This window comes from Chamaea fasciata, unplaced genomic scaffold (assembly GCF_029207755.1).
Source record: "Chamaea fasciata isolate MVZ Bird 193981 ecotype frontalis unplaced genomic scaffold, bChaFas1.0.hap1 SCAF_23, whole genome shotgun sequence".
Taxonomy (NCBI): domain Eukaryota; kingdom Metazoa; phylum Chordata; class Aves; order Passeriformes; family Sylviidae; genus Chamaea; species Chamaea fasciata.
In genome coordinates, this window is record NW_027094108.1 from 1,042,423 (window position 1) to 1,067,240 (window position 24,818).

Consider the following 24,818-nt stretch of genomic DNA (forward strand, 5'->3'; position numbering starts at 1 on the left):
AGCCTCTGATCACTGCCCACCTCCTTCCAGCAGATGTTTGCAAGAAGAGGTGATCCAAAATATGTGAAGCTAGCTTGAGGCTCGTTTCTCTTTAGGGAATGACAAAATCTCATCTCCCTCCCTTCCCTGGAATAGTAGGGCCCACGTACTCAGCATCCATTATCGTTTTTCCAGACAGAATTTGTTATTTACTCATTGTTTATACCTGTGCACAGTGTTTAGAGGAAAGGAAAAGGCCTTTTATTTTTTTTGCTCGTTCCTTTTTAGGAAATTTGGAATTCTCATTTCCCTCCTTTCCCTGGAATAGTAGGGCCCACATCCTCAACGTCCCCTGTCGGTTTTGCGGGCAGAAATTTGCTATTTGCTCGTTGTTTACACCCGCGTACGAGCGTCGATGGGAAAGGGAAAAACCCTTTTTATTCTGGTGTTCGTAGGAAAGGAAGAAATCCTTCTCTAGAACATCCCTTCCAGAGAGAGAGAGGCACTTCATTTAGCCTTAAATAAAGGCTTGGTGCGCGGTGGGGATGTGTCGGGGGGCCGTGAGGGGACGGCGGGCCGGGGCTGAGGGGCTGAGGGCACCGAGGGCACCGAGGGAAGGGGCCGGGGAGAGGACGAGGACGAGCAGCAGAGAGAAGGGAGAGGATGAGAGAGAGAAGGGAGAGAACGAGCAGCAGAGAGAAGGGAGAGGAGAGAGGAGGGAGAGAACGAGCAGCAGAGAGAAGGGAGAGGAGAGAGGAGGGAGCGGTGCCGGCGGCCGGGGGCTGCCGGGCTCGGGGAGCTGCTGAGGGGCAGCGCCGGGGGCCGGGGCCGGGGCCGGGGGCGGTGTCGGGGCCGAGCCCGGCGGGCGGAGGAGGCGGCGGCGGTGCCGGGGCCGGGCCCGGGCCCGCGGCTGAGGGGGGCCGGCGATCCAGGCCGCCTTTTGCGGCGCGCCCCGCGGAGCCGCCCGCCCAGCCCCGCCGCCATCACACGCTGGGCGCCGCCGCCTCCGCCCGGGCCCTGCGCGGCTGCTCCGGGGCTCGGCTCCGCTCGGCCCCGCTCCCCGCCCGGCCCCGGCCCCGCCGCGAGCCCCGCCGAGGAACGCGGGGGCTGCCAGCCCTTAACCCCTGCGGCACCTGCCCGGCGCCCCGAGCCCCGCGCCGCGCCGTGCCCGGCCCCGAGCGGCTCCGGCAGCCGCACGCGCCTCGGCCGAGCTGCGGACGCCGCAAGTCGGACGTGTGGAAGGGGACGCGCTTGGGATTTTTCGGGGTGTTTCCCAAGCCTTTTCCCCCCGTTCGGAGCCGCCGAGGTGCGTTCGCTTCCCCGGCAGAGCTCGGGCTGCCGGCGCCGCTCGGCTCCGCTGCCGATTCGCGGCCGCCGTTGGGGGGAATTTTTTAATCTTTTTTTTTTTCCCCTACATTTTTTTTTTTCTTGCTGCTGACACGCTGTTTTTGTTATGTTTTATCACAGAAACGGTTTATTAAGGGGTTGAGGCAGTACGGCAAGAACTTCTTCAGAATCCGAAAGGAGTTGCTTCCCAATAAGGAGACCGTAAGTACATTTGGACTTTATGTAATTCGCTTTTCCTCTCGCTGCTTCGCTGTTTGATCTTGCGAAACTCTTCCCTTTTTACCCCGAATTCTCCTCAGATAAACGGAAGAGAAATCCAGAGCCAGCCGAGGCAGCTGCCGATTTTTAGTGCAGTTTTTAGGTCTTGGGGTATGAAAGATGTTACATAAAATAATCGTCATGGCTGGACGGAGCCACTGAGCCTGGGTGAAGTGTATTTGCGGAGACGGAATCTAATTTTAAATCCTGACATTATGACGGGATAATACATTTTGTGTCACCCGGCGGGGCTCGAGTGGCATCGGGTAATTAAAGAAAAGCTGAACCAAAGCGGCATCTGATGGGATGGGGCAGCCCCAGCCTGCGACCCGCACGGAGCCGGGCTCTGCTTAACTCTTCCCCTTCCCTGGAACTCCTGTTGGGGGGTGGATCCGCGGTCTCTGAACTCCCCAGGGTTATATAACCCTGTCACTGCGCCCCAAATCCCGGCGGGGACACGGGCGGGGACCCGTGGGGCACTCCTGCGGAGGGGACGGGGTCTGGGACTCTTTGGGAACGCGGTCGCTTCTCCGTTTGTCCTAAAAGAGCCTCGGATTGTGTCCTGCAGGTGTCCTTTAACCGCGGGGGGCCTTTGGGAAAGCGCTTTCGTTTTTGTTCTGCATTTAGAAGGCAGGTAGCTCCGTGAAAATGGAGTTGGATTATTTCCTAGCACTGTATTATGTGGAAAACACTGATTTAAAGCATCGCAGAGCGTTTAGACTTTTGTAGGTGTGGAGTCTGGATGAAGAGCATTGCTGTAATAATATTTAAAAACCTCTCAGTTTCCGTAGGATGATTCCATTCTCCTCCGGGAGGTTCCTGTGAGACAGTGCTGTGCTAACACAAATCTTGGGGTGGTAAATAGTAACACTGTGTGAGTTAAAAAGGAAGGGGAGGATGAGACAATTACAAGTTGGCTCATTCTGGTGAGGAAGGAAACTCCAGTTACTGCTGGAGTGTTGGTGGGCTGGAGGATTCTGTTGGGTTTTGAGGCGTGGAGGCCCGGTGCTGGAAAGGTGAAGGAATGCTGGAATCGTGTGGATGTTACCAGCCCCTGACAAACCCAGCACATATCATGCCTTTCCTCCAGAATACCTCCCGGAATGGACGTAGAACAAATCAGTGTTTGCTTTTAGGAACGGATTCTGCTGATGGCAGAGTTGCCGAGGGGCAAAAGTCCTCCTCTAAGTTCGAATTACAGCGGCTCTGAAGTGTATTGTGTTTTTATACGTTGAAATTTTTATTTTAAATGTGAAATCGTGGCGGGGAGGGGTTTGTGATGGAGAAACACATTTTGCAGGGAGAAGGGAAAAAAAAAAACCCTGAAAAATCAAGAGGTAGGGGCAGGTGCCTGCCCTGTTTGTGCTACTTCTTACATTGGAGCTTGGGCACTGAGCTCAGGGTTTTTGTAAAAGTTTTGCAAGTGGTGTTAAACCTCACACAAGGTCTCTTTTTTCAAGTGTTACATTTTTGTTTCATTAGGTCTAATTTTTTTTTTTTACTACAGAGAAGACTAAATATTAAGGCTGAGCTGTGGGAAGGATCATGTTGATGGGTTTGGGCTCAGGGGTTTTTTTTAGCCCCTGTGGTAACTGATCTGCCAACAACCTTTGACCTACAACGGGTTGTTTATAATCTCCGCTTCCTATTTTTGCCCACAGGCCTCACTTCTGCTTTCTTTAATTCCCAATCTTTTTCAGCCCTAATCTACAGCTGTTTTGCTATAGGAAGACATTGGAGGATAGAGGCTGCAGTAGATATTTGACTGTCCACTTCTGCTTCTGTTCCTTAAAGTGGAATAATGAGTAATGTAAATGGCAAGGCTGTGGGATTAATTTGTCTGCATTTTTTCATCACCAGCATAATTTCAGCTACTTTTCCTCCCATTTTTCTGTTGCAGTTTGAAGTCACCTTGTAGCAATTCCAGAAACACCAGAAAAAGGCTTTATTCTCCCATCCAGCCTCCATATTAACATCAGTGAAACTCTAAAAAGTCGTTAAATGGATACTAAAGCAGCTTCCAGCTACTTAAAGATGTGTCACTCTTGGAGTGACTTGCCCTGATGGCTTTTGGATATCTGATTTATTAAGAGTTTTCCTTCCTTTTCACTGAAGGTTGTGGGGAGGGGACCCAGGGGGTTTTTGCCTCTGCAAACCCCACTAAAAGTTACATCTCCTTATTATCATGTTTTTTGTAAAACGTGTCCTTTCCCAGACCCTTCACTGGGGGAAAATTCTCCCCAGTTTCACCCTAGACCCTATGGCTGGAACACGGAAACAGGGGAAGAAAAGCCCTGCAAGAGAAATACAGAGTTCTGGTAGAGCCCAGGCCTATTTTATGTTAAATCGAGCCGAGGCTGCTGTGCAGAAAGTCAGGATGTAGAGGTGAACATGACATTGTGTTTCTTTTCTGCTTTGGGAAGGTGTAAAGTGGCCGTGGTGAGGGATGGGAATTAGGCCATCCTGTACTGAGCTTTCACACGTGTGTTAGGGAATGTCCTATTTGAGTTGTGCCTTGCCTTTTTTCCCCCTCCATGGTTAGCCTGCAATATCTTTGGAGAAAACCCTGCGTTCATCAATGTGCGTTTTAACTAGTTTAACATAGCTTTTTCAGCAGTTTTTAAATTGTTTCTTCTAAATGAGTAGTCCTCAAGGAAAAAAAAAAAAAAAGCTTCATGAAAGAGAATGTTTATTCGGTATCAAAGGTGTGTTTGGGTCTTCGCTCTGCTGGTTTATTTCGCATTTCCAGTTTATTTCCATGTTTATGTCCAGGAGGGGTTCCCAGTGGCCGTGGGAGTAAATAACTGCAGTGGATCAAGGCAGGTGCTGCTTTCATGTTGGATCCGTGTTAACCTGCTCCTGCTCGGGAGGAAAAGTGGAGACGAGCCGTGAGATTTTTAAATGGAACTTCTGAAACTTCCTCGGGTTTCCACTGAACTGTCTGAAATGCACCTTCTCCCCTGTTTCCGTGTGGGTTTCTGCCTTTTATCTTCCCCGGGGTGGTTTCCCCTGGGTTGCAGCTGATGAGCTGCCCTGCTCTCCTTTGCTTCCTGCTTAGCAGCACTTCTGATCCCTCTTCATGGGAAGAAGTAAATTGTGGAGGCTTTTCAGTGACACGAACGGTTTTCAATAATTACTTTCATTTAAATTCCCGTGTTGAGAGAATGAAAGGTGCACAGCTGGCAGCAGTTTGCTTAACTATCTGGTTTGGCTTTAAATGTGGTTTTATTCCCTTCCCATCCACCCATTTTGGGATAATTTGCTAAAACTTGGTGATAATACAGGATTTTCTGAGTATTTAACATTCTGCTCTGAATTCTTTAGATGATTACACTGAGCTACTTGAATTTGAGAGTTCTAGAAGCACCAGCACTGTGATAGGCCTGAGATAAAGGTACTTAAATGCCTCCAAGGTTGGGGATTGCCTTTCTGTGCTCATGGAAACAGCTTTAACTCAGTGTTGGCTTTGTGCAGGAGGTAAACAGAGACAGGGAATGGTGCAGGGCAGTGCCTCCATCGGAGCAGGAGGGTGCCAGGTCCTGGTGTCACCTTGCTGGCATCCAGAACTGGCTGCCGCTGCTCTGCCTGTCCTTGTGCTGCTCTCGGAGACGCTCCTGGGAGCCTCAGGCTGCACTTGCAGTTTGTTGGAGCTGTTCAAGGCCGCAGTCCCACCAGGGGCAGAGCTGTTTCCCAGTGGCTGGCCTTCCTGCAGCCTGCTTTATTTCAGATTTCCAGTTTATTTCCATGTTTATGGTGGTGTCTGAGCGGGGGAGCTCCAGCCTCGTGCCCCCAGAACTGGGGATGTGTGTGACTGTCCCTTTCCCAGGGTCAGGAGTGATGTCCTGTTGTCCTGCCACGCTGTCACCGTGGCCTTTGCTGCAGAATGGAGATTTTGGAGCCACCTTGTCTCTCTTGGGGATGGCCCTGAGCACTTTGGGCCCTCCTGAGAGCTGGGTGAGAGCTCTGGGGACGCTGTGGGGCTCTCCAAAGGCTCCTTGTTCCCCAGGGACAGTTCTGGCACAGTGCTGGGCTTGGTCCCTGTGCCCCCTCTGCTCCTCCTGGCAGCCTCCCTCCTCTGCAGCCCTGCAGGAAGGCCAGGAGGAGAACAGTGGGTCTTTGTGCAGACTCTGGGCTAATTTTGGGTTGAATTTCCCTGTTGAGCACGTAGGTATCTGTGGTGCGTGTGATTGTTGGTTTGGCTGCTGAGCAAGGGATGACAGAGTGCAATCGAAAGATCTTGCCTCTGGGTGGATGCTCCTTTATTTAGCTCTAAAGCACAGTGTAAACAGGAGTTATGAATATTGCCTGTTTCCTGACATTGAAGTACCTGCAGTGGGCTGTATTTATGCACATAAGAACTAAATATGCATCGTTTCTTTAGGAAAAATGGTCTCTCTTCAGATAGTAAAATCTTCCTCTTCAAATTAAATGCTGCTGGGACTTACCTCAGAGACTAAATAAGCTGTGCTCTGTTAATGTTAGGAGGCAAAACGAGTGCAGTGCGAGCTTTCAGCATAAACTTCTGTTTAATTTTAGATTGGGGTTTAGATAAACAATTTTATTCTTGCCTCATTAATGCTTAATCTTGTGTTACATAATACACAATATTGGCTTCCTGAGTAGCTCTTAAATATAGTGCAAACGTGTAGTAGCTGAAAGGTCAGTGCAGTTACCATATGTGCAGGCTGGCAAGGTGGCTGTCCCCTCCCCAGGTCCCTCCTGATGGCAGCCAGCAGCCCCAGGAATATTTGTGCAAGACTCTCCCGAGCAGCTGAAAGGTAGAGCTTCTCCCTCGACACGATTGTTCACACAGCAGAGTGCCTTTGATCAAAGGAGGGGGATAATTAGATGAATATCTCTTGGTCTGTTGGTATAAAGTGATTACTTAGCCCCACGTTGGCTTTTTAATATTTGCATTTAGTGGTGAGCCTTGTTTGTAGCAGGAGCTGCGTTGTGGCTGTGGCGTGGGCTTTATCCCTGCTCTGCTCTCCCCAAGGAAATCTGGTTTATTTGAGGCCATATTCCCCTAATGATGGAATATTAATCCAGTGCAGTCAAGCCACATTATTTCCTGCCTTGTCTTTGCTGCCGGAGCGTTCCGAGAGGGACAAGCTGTGGAAGCCTTTTCTGTTTGAAAGCTGAACCTTTTTCTTTAATAACTTGTTCTAGCCTGGATGCAGTCAGAGCTGAAATTTTCCATTAGAGTTTGAAGCGACTGCCAACATAAACAGCCACTGCTTCTTTTCATTTCATCCTGCTCGCTGCTGCTGCTGCTGCTGCTTCCAGAGCGTGGCCGCTGCAGGCACAGGGCTTTGCTCTCCTTCACACGGGGGCTCGTGGGCTTCACGTTTCCCCAATGATTTCAAACCATAGGCTGAGAGGTTTTTTCCTTTAGTCACGGCAAATATCCCACTGGGCTTCAGTCCAGTTAGAAAAAGGGGCAGAGGCAGCGGTTGCTTTTCCTGTGTAAGTGAAACCACCGGATCATTTGCATAACAAACTCTTCTGGAAGGGAACGTGCTGCCTTTTTTTTATTTTTGGTTTTTTTTTTCCTGTTTTTGTGAGCGTGGCTGTCTCAGCTGAGGGAGGAAGAGCGCCGCATGAATGTTTGAGTCAAGGTGAGGCAGGGTGCTGAGGCTGCTCCGTGCTGCTCACCAGGAGAAGGAAAGCCAAGGAATGTAATGAAATGCTGAGCTCACAGGAGCTGGCCTCAGATGGAGATATTCCTGAATTTAAGTGGCTCTGAGCTGAAGGCTGTTTGCAGAGGGATGTTCAGTGTGTGTGTTCACCGTGATCTGGTTTGCTTTTGAAAGTTTAACTGTTAAACCTATTGCAAATGTCATAACTTTATTGGATCGTAAAGCAGGAGGTTTGGGAAGGCCTTTAAAGAGACATAAAGGTTTAACTCACACACACCATGGTGTCTTTGTTCGTCCCTAAAAGGGGTTCCAGGTGCTCAGGTGAGCCGTACATGTGTGTTCCTTTAGATCCAGAGCTCTGAGTGTATCCTGTGAATTCCTGCCTCTGAACAGCCCCTTCGCCTGCCTGTGCCACGTGTGTGCCCCTTGATTAATGATTGATTAATGACTGCCTCCAGCTTCCAAAGGCCGAAATGCCCTTTCCCAAACCTGCCCGTCTCAATTCCAGCTGAAGCGAGCAAAACCAAAGGAAGGAAGTGCCTGAAATGTGCCTTGTTTTTATTGTTTTTGTTTTAAGTCTCTTAAGTGTTCTCTTAAGAGAATAAGAGGATTAATTTTCAGTTGCGTCGTTTTACTTTTGTGTTCCAAAGGTAATTTACAGCGTCATCAGCTCAAAAAATGACCTGCTTATTTGACTTTCTTCCTAAGAAACCCTCAGAGGTGGAGAGCATAAAAGCAGAAGGTGTGTTCACTGTGCCAGCTGGACTCCAGAATTGACTTCAGCACGGGCAATAAATCAGCTCTGCACTCCAGTGGCTTTTTTTTTTTATTATTATTATTTTGCATTACAAGATTGGATCTCATTGTTTATTTTTCTCTGAAGGTTTAGAGATAGGTAGGAGTAAAATATTGTTGCAAGTAAAAGAGGGCCATTAGGCAATTGCATTGAGTTCTGTCAGGGAGCCAGAAAGGACAATTTCTGCTTTGTAGGGAAAAGTCTGTAGTCAAAGATACAAGCCAAGATTATTTGGGTAATTGATACAGTATTGTCTGAGCCTTCCTCAGCAACTGAGAGAACACAATGCTGCTCCTCAGAGTTCTGTTCCACTGCATTTTCCTTACTTTCTGTTTATAATTCACCATCCTAAGGAATTTCGGTTTGTTTATTTTCCTATTGTGAATTCTCTTTTGCATCTGCGCTGAAGGGTATGTGTGACTCCGGTTAAAATGCTTTTCGTTCATCAACAGCTCCGTATTTATTCTGTATTTTCATTCCCTGTGAGAAAAACCAGCGGCTTTTCTTCTTCCCTGGCAGTTGTCAGATTGTATCAAACACTCAGACATCAACCCTGAGGTCCTGTGAATTGCAGGTACATAAAATAGGTGTCTGGTAAAGGGTTTGTGCAGTTTATTTTCATGGTTGAGTGTCCCAGCCTGGCGAGACTTTTCTCCACGGCTGCCATGCATCAAACCCTTCCTGGTGTTTCTTCCCCGTCCACTCAGTGAGTGAAGACGTGCTTTAAAACCTGAAGATGGCTTTTCAGAAAGGCAAAAATAAACCAGGCATAGAAGCAGCAGTGCTGTTTGTGGGACATCCTGTCTCAGATCAGTGCTAATGTTCTAAAATCTGGGTAACTCCTGGAAGAAATGAATCTGTATAATCCTGCCTGGGGACTGACTTTTGAAATGGCTTAGGAGAGGAAAACTCTCCAGGTAATCCTCAGTGTGCTGCTCACCGTGTGTATTTGCAGAGTGTGAGACAGAGATTACAGTTTCAAGAGCTCCTGCAGCAGTTTGCTTTGAATTTTCGAGTTCAAGGAGTAAATAAATACAGAACAGCTTGGACTTGTTGTGAGCCGTGTTCCAGGGGAGCCAGAGGAGTTCTGCAGAGCAGAGTTTGGTTCCTTAAAACGCTCGGGGAATTGTGCCTGTCTCGGTTGGGGTTTTGCCGTGTTTGTGCCTGGCTTGTGTGGGGCTCACAGAGCAGCCACCTGGGGCAGAGGATTGTGCGCTAGGTAAAAAGGCCTCTTTTGGCAGAGAGTAAAGCGTACTTTGAGTGTGGACTGAACTTCATTGTTCCCCAGGAGATCGCTGGGCTCACTCATCGCCCCCTGGCCCTGGTGGCCCCATAGGAGCAGCACCCACTGCCTTCCCCTGGCTCCAAACCAGCCCCAAGCACATCAGACACTCCTAAAGGATCCTCTAACGTGCTGCCGGAGCTGGGAGAAAACACAATAACAACTCCAGGAGACAGATGCACTCATTTTGTCAGTTTTGTTTCCAAGCAGCTGTAAAAAAGAAGCAGTGCTTGATTACTGGGGTGGGTTTTTTTTTTGCTGCTTGTTTGTTGTTTTTTTTTTCATGCCAAGGAAGACTCGCAGGAATTACAGAGATGGTGGAATAAAGTGAGAGTGGGGAGTTAGAATAGAGGCTGTGCCATAGGGGAGGTGAAGCAGTTTGTGGATAGAACTGGCTCTGTAAGCATAAAGAAACATTCAACATCACACGTTGAAATCTGCTGCATTTGCTTTTTTTTTCCTTTCCATTCTGGATCTGAAGGGAAAACGCTTAGGAGTGTGATAGAATTGAGATTGTCAGGACATAAAGATGCTGGTGATTACTTCTTAGGTGAGGCTGATGTCATTTTGGGTGAAGTTCTGTTTTCTCCCAGCACAGGGAAGGGAGGGTTCCTGTTCTGCAGGGTGCCAGGAGGGCTGTGTCAGCCAGGGCCCTGCACACCTGCACCACAGTGGGTTTGTGGATATATGGGATGTGGAGGGGCTCCTTTCCCTGCCAGGAGGTGCATTAATGTCCCTGGTGTGTGGAAAAGCTGTGAAATGCTCAGGCTTTGGGTTCCCTCCTCCTGCTGGTGAGGAATCAGGATCTTGCAAGGCTGGGATCCCCCAGTTGTGGTGTTTTTGCCTTTTCCCTGGAGTCAGGAGAGGCTGCACCCTGCAGGACAGAAATCCAGCCCTCCTTCCCTCCCTGCTTCTGGCTGGTGATGTCACAGCAAGCCCTGAGTGATCACAGCTGATTCCACAGAAAACCTTCCGCTTCTTGCATCTCATTTTTGAAATCCCAGGATCTTTCAAGGTTACGTTTGTCCATTGCCCTTTACTCCGCAAACTTGGTGAGCTTAGGAGCTGGGGAGGTGCGAGTGAAGGAGCTGCTCTCACAGTAATTGCTGGATTTAGGAAACAAAGTGTTACAAGAATGATGACAAAATCCCAGCTGCTGACGGCGGTGGTGGTTGGGAAATCCTTCCCGGCTCTGGTCACCTGGGACGAGGAACATTGGCAGGGAATATTGTTTGTTTTAGGCTACCAAACTCCTGTGCAGCAGGAGGAGATCTGGCGTGGAAAGAGGTGCTCTAAGTGCTTTTATGGCCCTGGTGAAATGGCTTGTTCCTGGGTGGAACAGTTGAGCTGATCCTCGCTCCCCCAGAGCGCTGGTGGGCTCCCCTTTCCCTTGCAGTGCCCCTGACACAAACGGAGTCACTTTGTGGGACGCCTCCAGACCCTTCAAAGAGAGGAGAGAACATTCCAGGGTATAAACCAGCTCTGCTCCTGCAATCTGAGAGCTCCTCCCCGGCGTTTAACCCTCAGCCTGCTTTGTGCCTCTTGTGTAAAGCACCAGGACATCCCACAGGAACTCTTGATTTATTTTGCTACCTCTGCCCTTCTCTGTGGTTCACAAACCTCTAATGGGCTGTGAAGCTCCGAGATCTCGGAGTCCAACAGTAGAAGTTTTAAGAACCTCCTCTTCTACATGAAAGACTTAACACTTTCCACATGCTGGGTTTTTGGATCACGCAAAGCTGATCTCCTACAAGTAGTGTTTGTAAAGCTGAGGCATCCTGGGCCGGGGCTGGTTAATGCTGTTGTGAAATTGGGGAAGGAAAAAAATGTAATGAAAACTCTGGGCTCTGGGCCAGCAAGGAAGATCTGATACAGTGAACGTGTTTCTGTTGCCCTTTGTTACTGGTGAGTTTGATTAGCTTTGTTTCTGGTAAGTTTAATTACAGTTCTTTTTTATTTTTATGGCTAAGGGAGGGGACCTTTGCCAAAGCTCAAGTCTTTCATTACCTCAGTTGCAATGAGAGGGAACTGGAGAAATAAATCATGCCACCTCCCCAACAAACAAGCCAAAGTAAAACCAAAAGAAACCCCGCTAAGCTATAAACCCAGTTCTTTTCTCTCTCCTTGCCCTGTTCCTGCAGTCTGCTACTTTCCATCTGTTATTTTCCCTTTCTGAAGTTGCTTTTAGGGTCGAGGGTGAATTTGCTTTGTGCAGTAAGTTGTTGTTTAGCCTGGGCAGGGTTCTTCACCTGTGGTTGTTGTGCTTCCCTGGAGCTTGCCTGGCTCCTCTGCAGTTTTCTGTCACACAGACAACATTTCCTACGTGGATTCCTTCATGCAGTGCAGGAATGCAACTGGGATGGAAATGCCTCGGAAAGTGGGAGAGCAGAGTGGACAGAAACAGGAGGGGTTTGCTTTGGGCCCTGGTTCAGCTCTGCAAAACCTTGCCCAGGGAGATGTGATTAAAAATATGTGCCATAAAGCTTGCACAGTCTGGGCTCTAAAGGAGCATATGGAAAAACTCATTTCTCACGATCCCCTCTGCTGAAGGAGCTCCAGACTGTGGAACAGCTCTGGGTTGTGTAACTGGACCTTCACCTGCCTGTGGAGAAGTGACAGGAACAAAGGCCTCCCTCCCTCAGTGCTGTGCTAAACTTGTATTGATTTAACAATTCCACCTCATGTTCTTACTCTCTGCCATTTGATGGGAGAGATTTTTTTTTCCCCTTGTTGTTGTTGCCTGGCTTTAGAAAAACATTGCTTTTAGAGCTCCTGAAAAGAAATTGTCTGCTCACTGTGGGCATAAAACTCCCCTTCCTATCTGCCACCTATTCATTCTATATTAAGGTTCATAATGGTTTTGTTTCAGACAAATGTGTGTGTCTTAAACTTGGAATACTTCAAAAACGATGCAAATGATTTTCAGGTAAAGGTTGAAGAGGAGGGGAAGCCTTGATGGCCTTGAGTAACCAGAGAGTTGTAACCCAGCACTGCCCAGGAGGTATTTGGAAATCCTGCATTTACTTGGAGAAGGTTTTATTTAACAGGAGTGTAGGACAGGACATTGTGAGCTGCTGTTTGGGGTCGGGAGTGACCCCTCTTGTCCCTCCTTTTCCACGGAGCACATTAGCAGAGCTGCTGAAACAAACCCGCGGGGCTGCTCCGTGTGTCCCTCCTGCAGTCGCTCCTTTCCAGCCCTCAGCCCCCGTTTCCAGTCCTGAGTCACAGCTCTGCCCTGCTGCCATTTACAGGTTGCAGCTGCACAGGTTTGCCCTGCTGCAGCAATTAGGGAACACCTAAGGGGTACCTGTGAATCACCTCGGGATGGCCGGGCGCAGCTCTTCATGTCTGCGCCAATCCAGAGTTCAGGCCTCAGATTTCTTGGAGTTGCTGAAGTTCTGCTTTGACCTTTTCAAGGGAACTTACACAGCAAAGGTATGGGGAACGTTTAAAAGTGAGTTTGGCATTATGTTTGACTGTTTGGGTTGTCATCTCTGAGCTGGGGTTGCGGATGGAATCCCGCGGGCTGTGGATAAACAGCATTTCTGGTGCACTGCTCAGTCAGTACACTGCCATTCCACAAAGGTCATGTCAAAATGAGGAGAAAACCCCAAAACAAATCCACAACAACAAGAACAACAACAAAAAAACCAACCCAAACCCAGACTAGCGGGGACGTCATATTTTAGGAATTAGAAGTTCTGATTTTTCAGAGATTTCTGCTTCAGTCTCTCTCCAGCATCCATCCTCTCTCCTTCAGCGGTCAGAAGGACCCATGGTGTAACTTAATTCCAAATACTCCGGTCAGTCTCCAGTTGTGAAGTTGCTGTGTTGGCACAGGACAGCTCCTGAGGAGGGGCAGCCCCTGGCGTGGGGATAATCCTGCAGTTGGCTCTTTGCAGGTGGAGCAGGGAAACAGGGAATGGACATTGCTGGATCTGCTCTGCCCGACCTTAATGAGACCTGCAGGGTGGGACTGGGAGTCCCCAGGCAGGGCAGGGCTGGGGACAGGTCATTCCTGACCCTGAGGTCATTCCCCATGGCTTCCCAAGGTCACCTTGATCTGCAGGAGACGGAGGGGATTTCCACTCTGTGTCATGGGCAGGGTTTGGAAAGGGCAGCAGGGAGGTGAGGAGTGAAGTCAGTGATCTGCTGCCAGTGCTTTGTTGCCTCTGTGCTGCTTTGCCCTGTCTCCGTCATAATTAACGTCCACGAGGCTCGCTCCAAGGCTGCTGGGCTCCTGGCAGCTCCACTCCCCTGCTCCCCAGGGATCTCTTGGGCTGGGATATCTGCCCTCAGCGATGCAGGGAAAACAGCTTTGGAGAGAAGCAGCATGCAGCCAGGAATGAATTCCTGCAGTGGTTCAGAGCCGCTGTGCCCACCTGAGCCCCACACCTGCTCTGGGCCCTGCTGCCTCTCTGGGTCACGGGCTGCAGGTTGTCCTGAGCCTGCTGAGGAAGCGAATCCCAGCAACGCCAGGCAGTGAGGCACAGCCAGGGCTTTGCTGGTGTGTTTGACAACTGCAGTGGTTGCAGTTAGGAGCCCACTCTGCAGCAGCACGTGTGTGATGGATTAGGGAAACACGAGGAGCACAAACCTGTCCTGCTGCTTCGGGGCTCTCCTGGGGGGAAGCCTGCTGGGCTCAGCCAGGAGTAGGGGTTTGAAGTGTAAACCACACCAGAATAAATGCAGCCTAGCTGTTTTCGTTCAGTTATGTGTGATACTCACTTACAGACCTTTTCCCACTTTTTATATGGTTTTGAAAACTTGAATTTTCATGGGTGCTGTGGGAACTTCTGCCTGTTTGAGCTCTGGTTATCGGGTGTTTGCCTGCTCAGGGTAACTTTCCTGTAAGGAAATCCATTTGTATTAGTTGGAGGTTTGTTGGGGCTTTTTATTTGGTTTTTATTTGCAAGGGGTGTTCCTTTGCAGCTCCCTGATCTCCTACTCTTCTTTTTTTTTAGTATTTGTCTGGCTTCAGATGCAGACCCAGCATGCCCGTTTCCCCGAGGTGTGAGGGTTTGCAGTGTTGCCCTGCTGTACCCCCGGGGCAGCTCAGCTTCATTAGGATTTACACCAAGTCACAGGAGTTACTCCCTGCTTTTCTCTGCAGCGTTGTGTGTGGATGGGTGGGAGTGGGGTCAGACTCCTGGATTGTTCTGCTCCCCCAGGCTCCTGTTTTCTCCTTGGGATGCTGCCCAGCTCTGCTGTCACTGGTGCTCCAGAGCCCAGCCAAAAGCAGGGAGCTGGAGGTGAAGAATTCCTCATCCCTGCAAAGTCCCGTTCCCTGGGACTGGGCAAGGCCTGGAATTCCCAGGCACTGCCTGCGCTGGCTGGGAGTATTTTCCATGCTGGAAAACAAGCCCTGTAAGAATCCTTACGTGCCTGAGCTGCCTGTCAGGTGTTTGCGGAGCCTCTTGAGTGTGTTTGTGTATGAAAGATTCATGGGACATTTTGAAGAGGTGGCAGTGCTGCCGTGAGAAATAGCACTGTGGAAAAATTCCACTCAGATTCCAGGGTTTTGCTGCATCATTTTCAGCGTTTCCCCTTTTAGTTTTATCATCAGTAGCGTTTGGATGAAAACGTGTGTCTTGATTGCAGCTTTTGTTTCGTTCCCACCCAAAGATGCCACTTTTTGTGCTGGGTGGTGGTTGCTGACAGCACTGTACAGACACAGGGAATCCTGGCTATCCTCACATCCTGTGGGATTGGGCTGAATTCCAGACTGATTTCACATGTGCAGCCTGAGCAGTAGAAATAATGAGAGGAATTGCTTGTTTACCTTACAAACAACACCTGCAAGGACGGACCAAAACCAGGTTCTGTGTCTCAGCAGTGTTACTGGGATGAGTTTAAGGAGGGGGAGAGCAGGAGGGTTGGAATTACTTATGGAATGATACATGAGACACTCAGAACATCCCCTGTGCTTACATGTGGGCAGATCCAGCAGAGTAAAGTGGGGTTTCTTAAGGAGAAAACAGCTTTTGTGGTGTGTCTTTCACATGGCACGGAGTTTCTTTTCCAGAGTTGTGTAACATCTCAAATCCCTGTTACTGCAGGATCTGTGCCTTGCTTGTGGCAGCTGCTTGGGCTGTTGGATGTGTTTGGAATTAAACAGGAACTGGCATCTTGAGGCTGTGTTTTTTTCCTAAGGCTGTGAAATTCAGAGTTTGTGGAGGGTGGGACCAGCCTGGGAGAAGCTTTGGAAGGACCAGGATGGGTGGGGAAAGGCAGGAGCTGGGGGTTCCCAGGAAGGTTTGTCACACACAGTGTCACCCTGGCCCTCTGAGGCTGTTCCTCCAGGATGGATGTGATGGGGCAGCGCAGACAAACCCCTCACAGGAGGTGCAAGTGTTCATCTCTGCAGGAAATGTTCCTTGTGCCCTGCCTGTGGTTGTTTGCTGGGCTTGGCCACGAGCCCAAGCGCTGTGTCAAATACTGCTCTTGTTTCACAAATGGAAATCTTCCGCAGCCAGAAGGGAAAATCAGAATGTGTCCCCCCCCAAATCCACTTTTATCACTCACACACATACACATTGCAGCCAATTTAGCACCCTGAACATCCATGCCAGGCTTTTTTCCAGCACTCAGTTGTGCCTCTGGGTCTCTGCATCTTTCTGAGTTTATTTAGGGTGTGATATTTTGCTGCAGTCAATGAAATCCAGAATGAAATCAAACTTTCTAATGGATGAAAGCTGTCGTGCTTTGTCTAGAACCACAGGATGGGTGGTTTGTTTACAGGGGAAGTAAACCTGTTTCAGAAAAACAAAGTTTAAAGAGAAGAATGCGGTGGGGAGTTTCGGCTCTCAGGGATGAAGCAGAGCAGGACGTTTCTGTGAGCAATTTTGTTTGCAGACAGTGTACGGCTTGGAGATTAATATTTCAACACTTTCAGAAACTCTGTGGCTGCAGCTTATCAGTTAATAACAGTTTGTCCTTCCAAGAGCCACACAAGTAGAAACATCAAGCAGGCGGCTTTGCTGTCTCCCAGAGGAGGAGGCCAGCAAGTGCTGATGTAACATCTTCCTTCCTGCTGAAGTTCCCCGTTCTAGGGCTTCTCTCTTGGGCTGTGACACCTTGGTGCTGTGTCGAGTTCAAGCTGTAATTCAGCTCATCCTCCCTGCCCTGCTGGGCAGGGGATCCGTGGTGTCACCTCCTGCCTGTCCCTGTCCCCAGGGCTGCTGGCACAGTCCGGCTGTCCCAGGAGAGAATTCCTGAGCTCCCAGGGTGAGACCCTGCAGGGCTGGTGTGAGGAACGAGGAGGGTGACAGGGCTCTGGGCTGAGCTGCAGCTCCATTTGCCAGAGCTCAGGAGTCAGAGCCCCAAGCCATGCCCTGAATCGCTGCTGCCTTTCTGCCTTAGCCCTGATGTGGGGATCAAATCCAGCTCTGAGGGAGCAGCTCGGGTTAATGTTTGCTGGAGACACCGGGGCGGAGCAGAGCTGGGAAGAATTGGTGATTTCTTTTCACTTCTGAGCTCACTGTGTAGGTATTATAGTGAGCTACAATGAATTGCTCTTCCTAATGCTGCTTTACAACTCTTAGCTTTGTCTTCTAGTTACATTTTGCTTGCTAAGGATTTTTCCTGACAGAAAGAATTCGAGACTGGAGGGAAGCAACAATAACGGAGGGATAAGCAGCTTACGTGGCAGTTCTTTGTGGTTTGGGGGTGGGGGGTTGCTCCATGTCCTGCTTCAATATTCCTGTTTTCTTATGTTGCTCTGATAAACAGGAAAACACTGAAATAGCCCTCAACCTTGCACACTTAATCTAGAAAATCTCCTGGTTTAGGGAGCTGATCTTGGAGAGCAGTAAAAGGAAAACAGCTGTTCAGGGACCAGATCTGAGAGGAGCAGAGCCTGTTTAAAATCAGGGTTTAGTGACAAGGACTGTGCTGAGAGGTTGTGTTTGCTTTGCCCATAACTCAGGGCAGGAGCCCGTCCTCCCTCACCCTCTGTGGCGTGGGTGAGGTTTCAGTGACAAGCTGCTGGTTTGTCTGAGTTCACTTGATACTTCCCAGGTGTAAAGTGGACGGGATTCTTCCTCCATCTGGCCTGCTCAGATGTTGGACATCCTGTGCCAGTGATGTTCATTAAGAGGTCACATTCTGTCTGTCTTCAGCATGGGATCACAGGGGTTGATAGTTTTCATCGTGGAGTAACCAGGTGTGAGGGCTTTTAAAATCGTTATTTCCAGGGGATTAAATCTTCCCATTCCTCATGAACAGTGTGGATAATTTTACAGAGTTTGTCTCCTGTATATAATTGTCAGTATTTTCTGTCTGCTGCTGTGTTTGCAATAAACTCTTAAACCCCAGCAGCTCCCCCACGGGTCACGAGCTCGGAGAGGAGGAAGCTGTGTCAGGGAGGGGAGTGTGTGCATTTGACAAGCCAGGCTTTGTGTGATTGAGCACAGATGTGTGTGGAAAACCTAAAACATCTGGTGCATGGAAGTGTGGAATGCAGGTCAGTGGTCAGACACATCAGGAGTTCAAACGCTGCTGCTGCTGCTGGCACAGCTGCACTGCTGGTGGGTGTCACAGGACCGAGTGGACCTTCAGTTCTGACTTCTGTGTTTCAATAAAAGCAGCTACAGAATGTGTCATTTGAGACACAAGTGGCTAATTCTTCCTCACCTCCCGGCTCTCCTTGCCCTGTTGAAAACGGAAAGTCAGATCGAGATTTCGGATTCTGCATTTGTCGTTTATTTGAGTGGGTTTGTTTCCTTGGTTTTGTGGTGCGTTGTCTGATTCTCAGAGTCCACTACCTGGTAATACAAAACCTGCCAGTATAATGGAACCTGGGGAGGCCAGGAGGCAGCTCCAGACAGGAAAGCAAACAGAAGAGCAGCTCTAATTAGCAGGCAGTCGGTCCTTGCTGGCCCCTAACTGCTGTAGGATTTCCATGTGGCTGTTCCGGGGAGGCCGCAGCTCCCTGCGGATTGGAACGTTCCTCCAGCCCATCCTGGGTGCCCCAGAGGGGTTGAGTGCTGAGGGGTGTTCAGCCTGCTCTGCCCACACAGGGACCAGTGGGTGACTTAAACTGGGGCTGGACAGACAGCTGGGAGCTCCTGTGCTCAGTGCCAGCTGAGCAGGGCCAGGAATGAGCTCTGCAAGGTGAATTCACCGCTGGGAATCCTCTTTTCACGTCAGCCGGGTGGCATCCATCTCATCTGGGGGGGAATTCCCTGAGCTTTGGGGTGCTGGTGTGGCTGCTGGGGCTGTGAGTGTGGGGGTTACAATTGCCCGTCGCCAATACTGCAGTGACACCCCCAGGGTGATGGTCAGCCCTGCAGGGTCACCGCAGCCAGCCCAGGGCAGGGCTGCAGTGATGGGACGATTGATCCCAAGTGACACTTCCCTGGGAGCTAAATATAGTTCGATTCTGTTTGTAAAACTGCCATGGTGAAATAATGAAAATATTTTTGAGCCAGTAAAACCTCCTTGGTGGTTACAAAGCCTAATTTCAGTTGTTGGGAAACAAACGAGCATCTGTACACCTTCCTGAGATGCGGGCGGATTAAGTTCCCTGCTGAATAGCAGAATTAAATTTTTAATACTTTGTTTAAACAGGAATTATGAAAGTAGACAATGCTCTGTCCTTGTGTTCGGAGTGTCCCTTTCTCATGCACATTCACAAATTGGCCTTTCACTTAAATTAATTAAAGCTGACGTGCAAACCACAACAACAGGCAGTCTGGGTGGCAGATGAAATGACCGAAATCTGTCGATATTTTTTTTTACTGGCTCGAGTAGCCGATGATAGTGGGTCTGGTTCCCAGCCCCAGTGTAAAATCCACGGAGCAGAGGAGCTGCTGTGGCTGAAGGAGCCATTCCCATTTCCTGGCAGCCATTACATGCTGCCAGCACAAAAACACTTCTTTCTTAACAGTCCTTTCCGAGGCTCAAAAATGGATTTTCCTCCCAGCCACTGTCATTCAATTATCACCTCAGGAAATGCACAGATGTAACTGATGATCCCTTTCAAACATCCTGCGGTTTTCCACTCCTCCCATCCTTCATTTCCCTGCCTGCTCCAGTCATTAGATGTAACATTGCCCATGTATATTTTATAGGGTGACCCTGACGGCTGTCGCTTTGAGGATGTGCAGAGATAATAAGATTGTGCGTGTAATGAAGGGCAGATAAATAGAAAAATGTTTACAGGCTGGAGCGTGGTGGTTGGAAGTGCTTTATGGCTTCATGGCTGGCTTCTCCCTGACACACCCCCACAGGAACCACGGGGCCCTTGGCTGTAAGGAGGGGAGATGGGATGTGTCTCAGGCTCTGGGAAAGGTGGCCTCGGGATGTGGAAATGGGGTTTTGTTCCACAGCCTGGACTCCGGCAATACCCAATCAAGAAGCTGAATTATCGAGCTGGTGCCAAAAGGAGAGTGCAGTTCAAGGGATAATTGGCACCTCCACTGAGCAAATCCTGTTCTGGGTATTGTGCTGCTAAATTCTCATTGTAACAGTATTGATGGGGAGGTGGAAGGGGAGTGGGGAAGACACAGTCCAGTGCAGACAGTGCCCTGGAAGCTTTCCTCAGTAACTGGCATTAATTTATCTGGGTATTTATCCTGCTCTCCTTTTCGTCCTGGTGTGTGAGGAGTTCAGATATTGAGAAGTTGCCCTTAACAAGAGGCTGGCAGGGAGATGCTGCCTGGGCCAGCTGTGAACCCCAGGCCTTTGATGTGGGCCGTAAAATGGAACAGAAGCTCTGCTGGCTCAAGAAAACAGCACCTTGTGCCATCTTTGAGAGGCATTTCAGCTCTGTTCCTCAGAACCACGGTGAGCTTCATTCCCTGGCGCTGTGTGTGGGCTCGGGGGTGAGAACATCCCAGCAGTGCTGCAGAATTGGGCTCTGCTGGGGGGAACATCCCCCCCTGTGCTGCACATGGGCAGAGGCTGAGAGGTGTGTGCAGCGCCAGAGGGGAAAGTTAAATTATTGGAGATGGAAGTGGTCGAGAAAATCGGGATTTCTAACCCCAGAAACGTTGATGATGCAAGTTGCAACGGGGAAGCTGAGTAGAAAATAAATGCTCAACAAATGTGTGTAAGGCTGAGGTCCTAGACTGTCCCTGTTGTGATAACCCCGTGCTGGCTCCAGCCCCAGAGATGCCCCTGGGATGTTCCTGGTGACCCTGGCAGGGAGAGCCACCACTGCCACTGCTAAGGACAGGCTCTAATAATTAATAATGGATGCAGCCAACAGTGTGTGAGCTCCTGTGGGGATTGGGAGCTCTGGTGATTAACAAAGAGGAGTCTCTGGAGGAAGAAGCCTTAATTACAAAAGCTTGCTTTCCATTCTGGCCTGACAGAGAGGGGCGGCAGCTTTTAACTGGGGCTCAGCCTTAAAACAATGCCCCAGTGTGCTTTGCATTTGTTCTGCAGAGCTGTTAAAGCTGCGACTTAAATCCCTAAAAATGGAGGGAAAAAAGAATTGTTTGCGTGGAGCCGGTAGCGAGAGTAAGTTCCATAGAATGTTAATTATCTTATTTGCTGCCAGTTTGCGCAGCCTTAATTACAAACACTGGAAAAGATGGACAAATGAACTGTGTGGAAAGGGTGAGTTAGATGTGGCACAGGGAGGAGTCACTGGTGTTTTTTGGGGGGAAAATTTTGATTTCTCTGTGGCTTGCTAGAGCCGTAGAGGCAGGAGTGAACCAGGGGTGGAAGCTGTGAGAACGAGCAGCTTGTGTTTGGGGCAAAAGGAAAGTGAATGCTGAGCACTCATGTGCTTAGTAAGGATGGATAAGCCTGTGCAGTAGGCCTGGGTTGGAATTACGGAGGAATTTCAGAGGCTGTCAGTGCTGGAGCTGCTCACAGAGTTGGAGGTTAATCGGCACAATTGTCCTTCCCACTCAGGATTGATCTCGGCCAATTTATAAATCTTCTGTGTCTTTGTCTCCCCACGCCATAAAACTTCAAAAGGGTGTGCTGGGACTTAATTTGTGAAACTTCGTTGGCTTTGTCATCAAATGGAAGATGCTGCAGAGTGGTGGGATGTTGCTGTGTTGCTGCAGATAATGTTAGTTTTGAAGGGGAGATTATTTACATCCAGCTCATGTATTCCGCTCCTTTTCTCCCTCTGACTTTGCAGTCCCTGCACTGACTCTCTCCTCTAACAGTGATTCCATTACTCACCCATTATGTGGAAGAATTAGTAGGAGTTAAGAAGGGCAAATACATTCTCCTGGGGCGATTACAGAAGTGTGACCTGTGTGTTTAGGTGACATGCACGGTGAAATTATTCCAGTCTCTTCACTGCTCAAGGAACTTGGGAGTGAAATCTTCAGGTTCCAAGCTTATTTTGGCACTCCCAGGAGTGTCCCAGTTCTCTCAGGACCTGTGGCAGCTCTTCAGACAGAATCTTCATTTGTAGGAGAGAGGAGCTCCCTCTTCCCCTGGTGAGTGGAGGACTAAGCAGGGTACCAGCCCTGGTTTAGCAGAAACAATTAGAAAGCATAAAGCTCTGTCTGACTGCAGGTTTTTTCCACAGCAAAATGAACTCCAGAAGATGCAGATGGAGCCTCGGCTGGGTTCCCAGGAAATTCTGTGACTGTTCCTGTGTTGGGAGTAAATTGACAGCATAAAACCCAAGGAGTCAGCCTGGGTTTGTTACACACCTGTCTCCTCTTTGGATTCCCACTCGCCCAGCCTGTTTGCCAGGAGTTCCAGATAAAAACATGAAAGCAGAGAGCTTCACCTTGCTGTGTGCAGAGCAGGGAGACAGTGGGGGGCAGCCAATCTCCCCAAACCGGAGGTGGAGTTCCTAGCAGGGGCCGTGGGGACAGGGCTGTGCTGCCATCCAGGAGATAACAAATGGCCAGAGGAGCGGCGAGGTAAAGGCTGTACTTCTAAAACCTGCCAGAGAACTGAGAGCGGCAGGGGATTCCTTAGAGACCATCCCACGATTTTTAATGGGCTTTTTTTTTCGTAGTGTTAAGTAAAATATTGCTTGATTTTTTAAAAGCCTCTCTTAAAACCTCAGTAACGTGTTGGAATATGCAGGATTCCTGTGCACCCAAGGTGGGCATTAATCAGTGCTACTGAACAAGCTGCTGAGACTTACTGCTTAATTAGAGCATGTGCAAACGTATTTGTCATGGCTGGCAGAGGCTCCGAGCTTCACGCTGGAGAAATGGCCAAGTTCAGCTCCTGGAGCTGCACACAGCTGCTCCTCTCGGCCCTGCTGCGTGTTCTCAGTCCTTCGGCTTGGTCAGAGTCCCACCTTTCCTCTCTCTGGGCATGGATTGGTAAAAAGAACCAGGATAGAATCATTGAGGCTGGAAAAGCCCTCCAGGATCATCGAGTCCGAGGTTTGACCTGCCATGGTCACTGCTGAGCCACGTTCCCTGTTCGGGGAGCCCCTGCAGGGATGGTGCTCCCACCCCTGCCCTGGGCAGCCCCTTCTCGTGGCAGCTCTGGGGGGTGACACGTGTCATGGGAGGGCTGGATGTTTTCAGTTTTGTCTCCTGACAGTGCCCGGGTTGTTCTGTGGGCCTGCAGGAGGCAGAGTGGCCCTGTGTGCCACCCACGGCCGTGATCCAAAGCCCTGTTCCTGCTCCTGCCCTGCAGCAGATGCTGGGAGCCAGCCTGTGCCAGGGGATCCAGTGGAGGAGGGAAGCGCTGGAGACTGTTTTTACTGCAGGACTTTACAAGAGTATTAGCTAAATTGAGTTGACTTAATAAAATCTTGAGGCATTCCAGAAAGATTGTGAATTCATTAAGGCCACAGCTGGACAATCTGCTCCCCTCTGCTCTGCCATGGCTGCTTACAGCCATTGAGGAGTGCTGTCATTTACCTTTCCTCTTTCATTACAGCAAAGCTATTCCCCTCCCCCATGTATTTTTTTTTTTTTTCTTTCCCCTCCCTGGCAGAGCTCGGCTCTGGGGAAATTAAACAGCAATTATTGTGTTTGCTCACTGTGTTATACCCTAACAGATACTCGAAGGGAAGTTGATGTGTGTGTGTGATCGGCTGCACAGGAGCCGCTGCAGGGCTGTCAGAACCTTCCCGTCCGGGGATGCACACGCAGCCTGAATCCTTTGTTTACCCGGGGCAAGGCCGAGCACAAACACGGGGCACGCCTGTGGATTTGGCATTTGAGAACTGCTGATAAGGAGGAAGCAGGGCTTGCTGAGGGTGTGCAGGTAGAGGGGCTGCTCTGCTGGGGGTGCTGTGCTTGGGGGAAGGATGGAGCTGCAAGAACACGCAGGTGAGAGTGAAAACAGTGGGAGAGGTGTCCCCCGGCCAGGACAGCCCCCTGCTCGAGCCCCCTGCTCACCTCTGAGACAGGTGAGGGCTCGCACCGCTCCAGGTGTCAGCTCGGAGTTCGGCGGGGAGACCTCCCCTCTCTGAGCTCCTGCAGGAGGGATCTGAGCCACATCTTCCTCTGCAAAAATAATCTGCAGAACGGAGCTGAAAGGAGATGAAGTGTGACTTTTTTATATGCACCTACAACGTGGGGTGAAATGGCCTTGGCAGGAGGAGGCAGGAGACTTGAGTCGTGAGCTGGGGATGTATTTCAGAGCTGGTGAAAGCTGAATCGGTTTTTTTACTGAGGATCAGTCCCCTCTGCCTTGTGAAACTTGGGAATGTAGGTGTTGTGAGGGAAAACGTGGTGCTAAAAGCCTGAATAATGCTTCTCATTTTGCTTTCTGCGTGTTCGGGACAGTTCATCTGATGTTAGCGTGGCACCGGGCGTTGTTCGTGCAGGAGAAGGAGGTGGTGGTGTGTCAGGTGGAGGTGAGGCTGCTGTCAACAGGAGGAGAGCCATGAATCCTGGGAGGGAAAGGAATCTTCTCCCCACACCGGCGGAAGAGAAAAAGCTGGGCCTTGGAGGTGGTTTGGGAGGGCATCAACAGCATCTTCCGTGCATGTGGCACGCTCCAGTCACCCTAACTGAGGAATAAATTACCTCTCCTTAGAGGGGTGTCACTCCCCCCCGAGCTGAGCCAGTCCCGTGGTGACACGGGGGCTGGCTCAGGCTGCTTTAGCTCGGCTGTGCTGTGTCTTGTGGCAATAGCCGGCGTGCAGAGAGCGCCCAGAGGAGCAGCGCGGGCTGTCGGCAGGGCAGGGCTGGCCCCGGAGCATGCTCTGCTGGCCACAAAAAGAGCTTTGGAGCCGCTGGGCCAGCCCTGCCCGGGGCAGCCGCGGCTCAGGGATGTGGGATGTGCTGACTGCGAGACCTTGTGGTGAGCTGAGGTGAGATCACCGGGAACGAAATGATCATTACAGGCCATTCATGTCACGGCGTTCATGCCTCTCTTGTTTGCTTGCAAGCAAAACCAGCGGCTCATTTGCAAGGCAGCCTTTTGTCCCGGGGCCTTTGATCAATGCTGGCCTGTGTTAATGTTTCAGGAGGCTATTGATTTCTGCAGCAGCTTTTGTTCCTGAATTTATGTGCCCTGGCTTTCAGCAGCACGCACCGTGCATGTTTGATTAAAGCTCATTTGGCTTCTTGCAGCGAGGCTGGTTTTGCTCCGTGTTTGGGGACCCAAAGCTCGCCTGGCT

General features: G+C 50.0%; 1 protein-coding gene across 2 annotated transcripts in view; it reads left to right on the plus strand.

Moving 5' to 3' along the window:
- The window catches only part of RERE (arginine-glutamic acid dipeptide repeats), a 180,213-nt gene that overhangs the window by 137,738 nt on the left and 17,657 nt on the right, over positions 1 to 24,818 (plus strand). For both annotated transcript variants that reach the window (XM_066202941.1, XM_066202940.1), the window contains exon 11: positions 1,447 to 1,527. In XM_066202941.1, the coding sequence (XP_066059038.1) occupies positions 1,447 to 1,527 (81 nt within the window). The remainder of the gene's footprint in view (positions 1 to 1,446; positions 1,528 to 24,818) is intronic.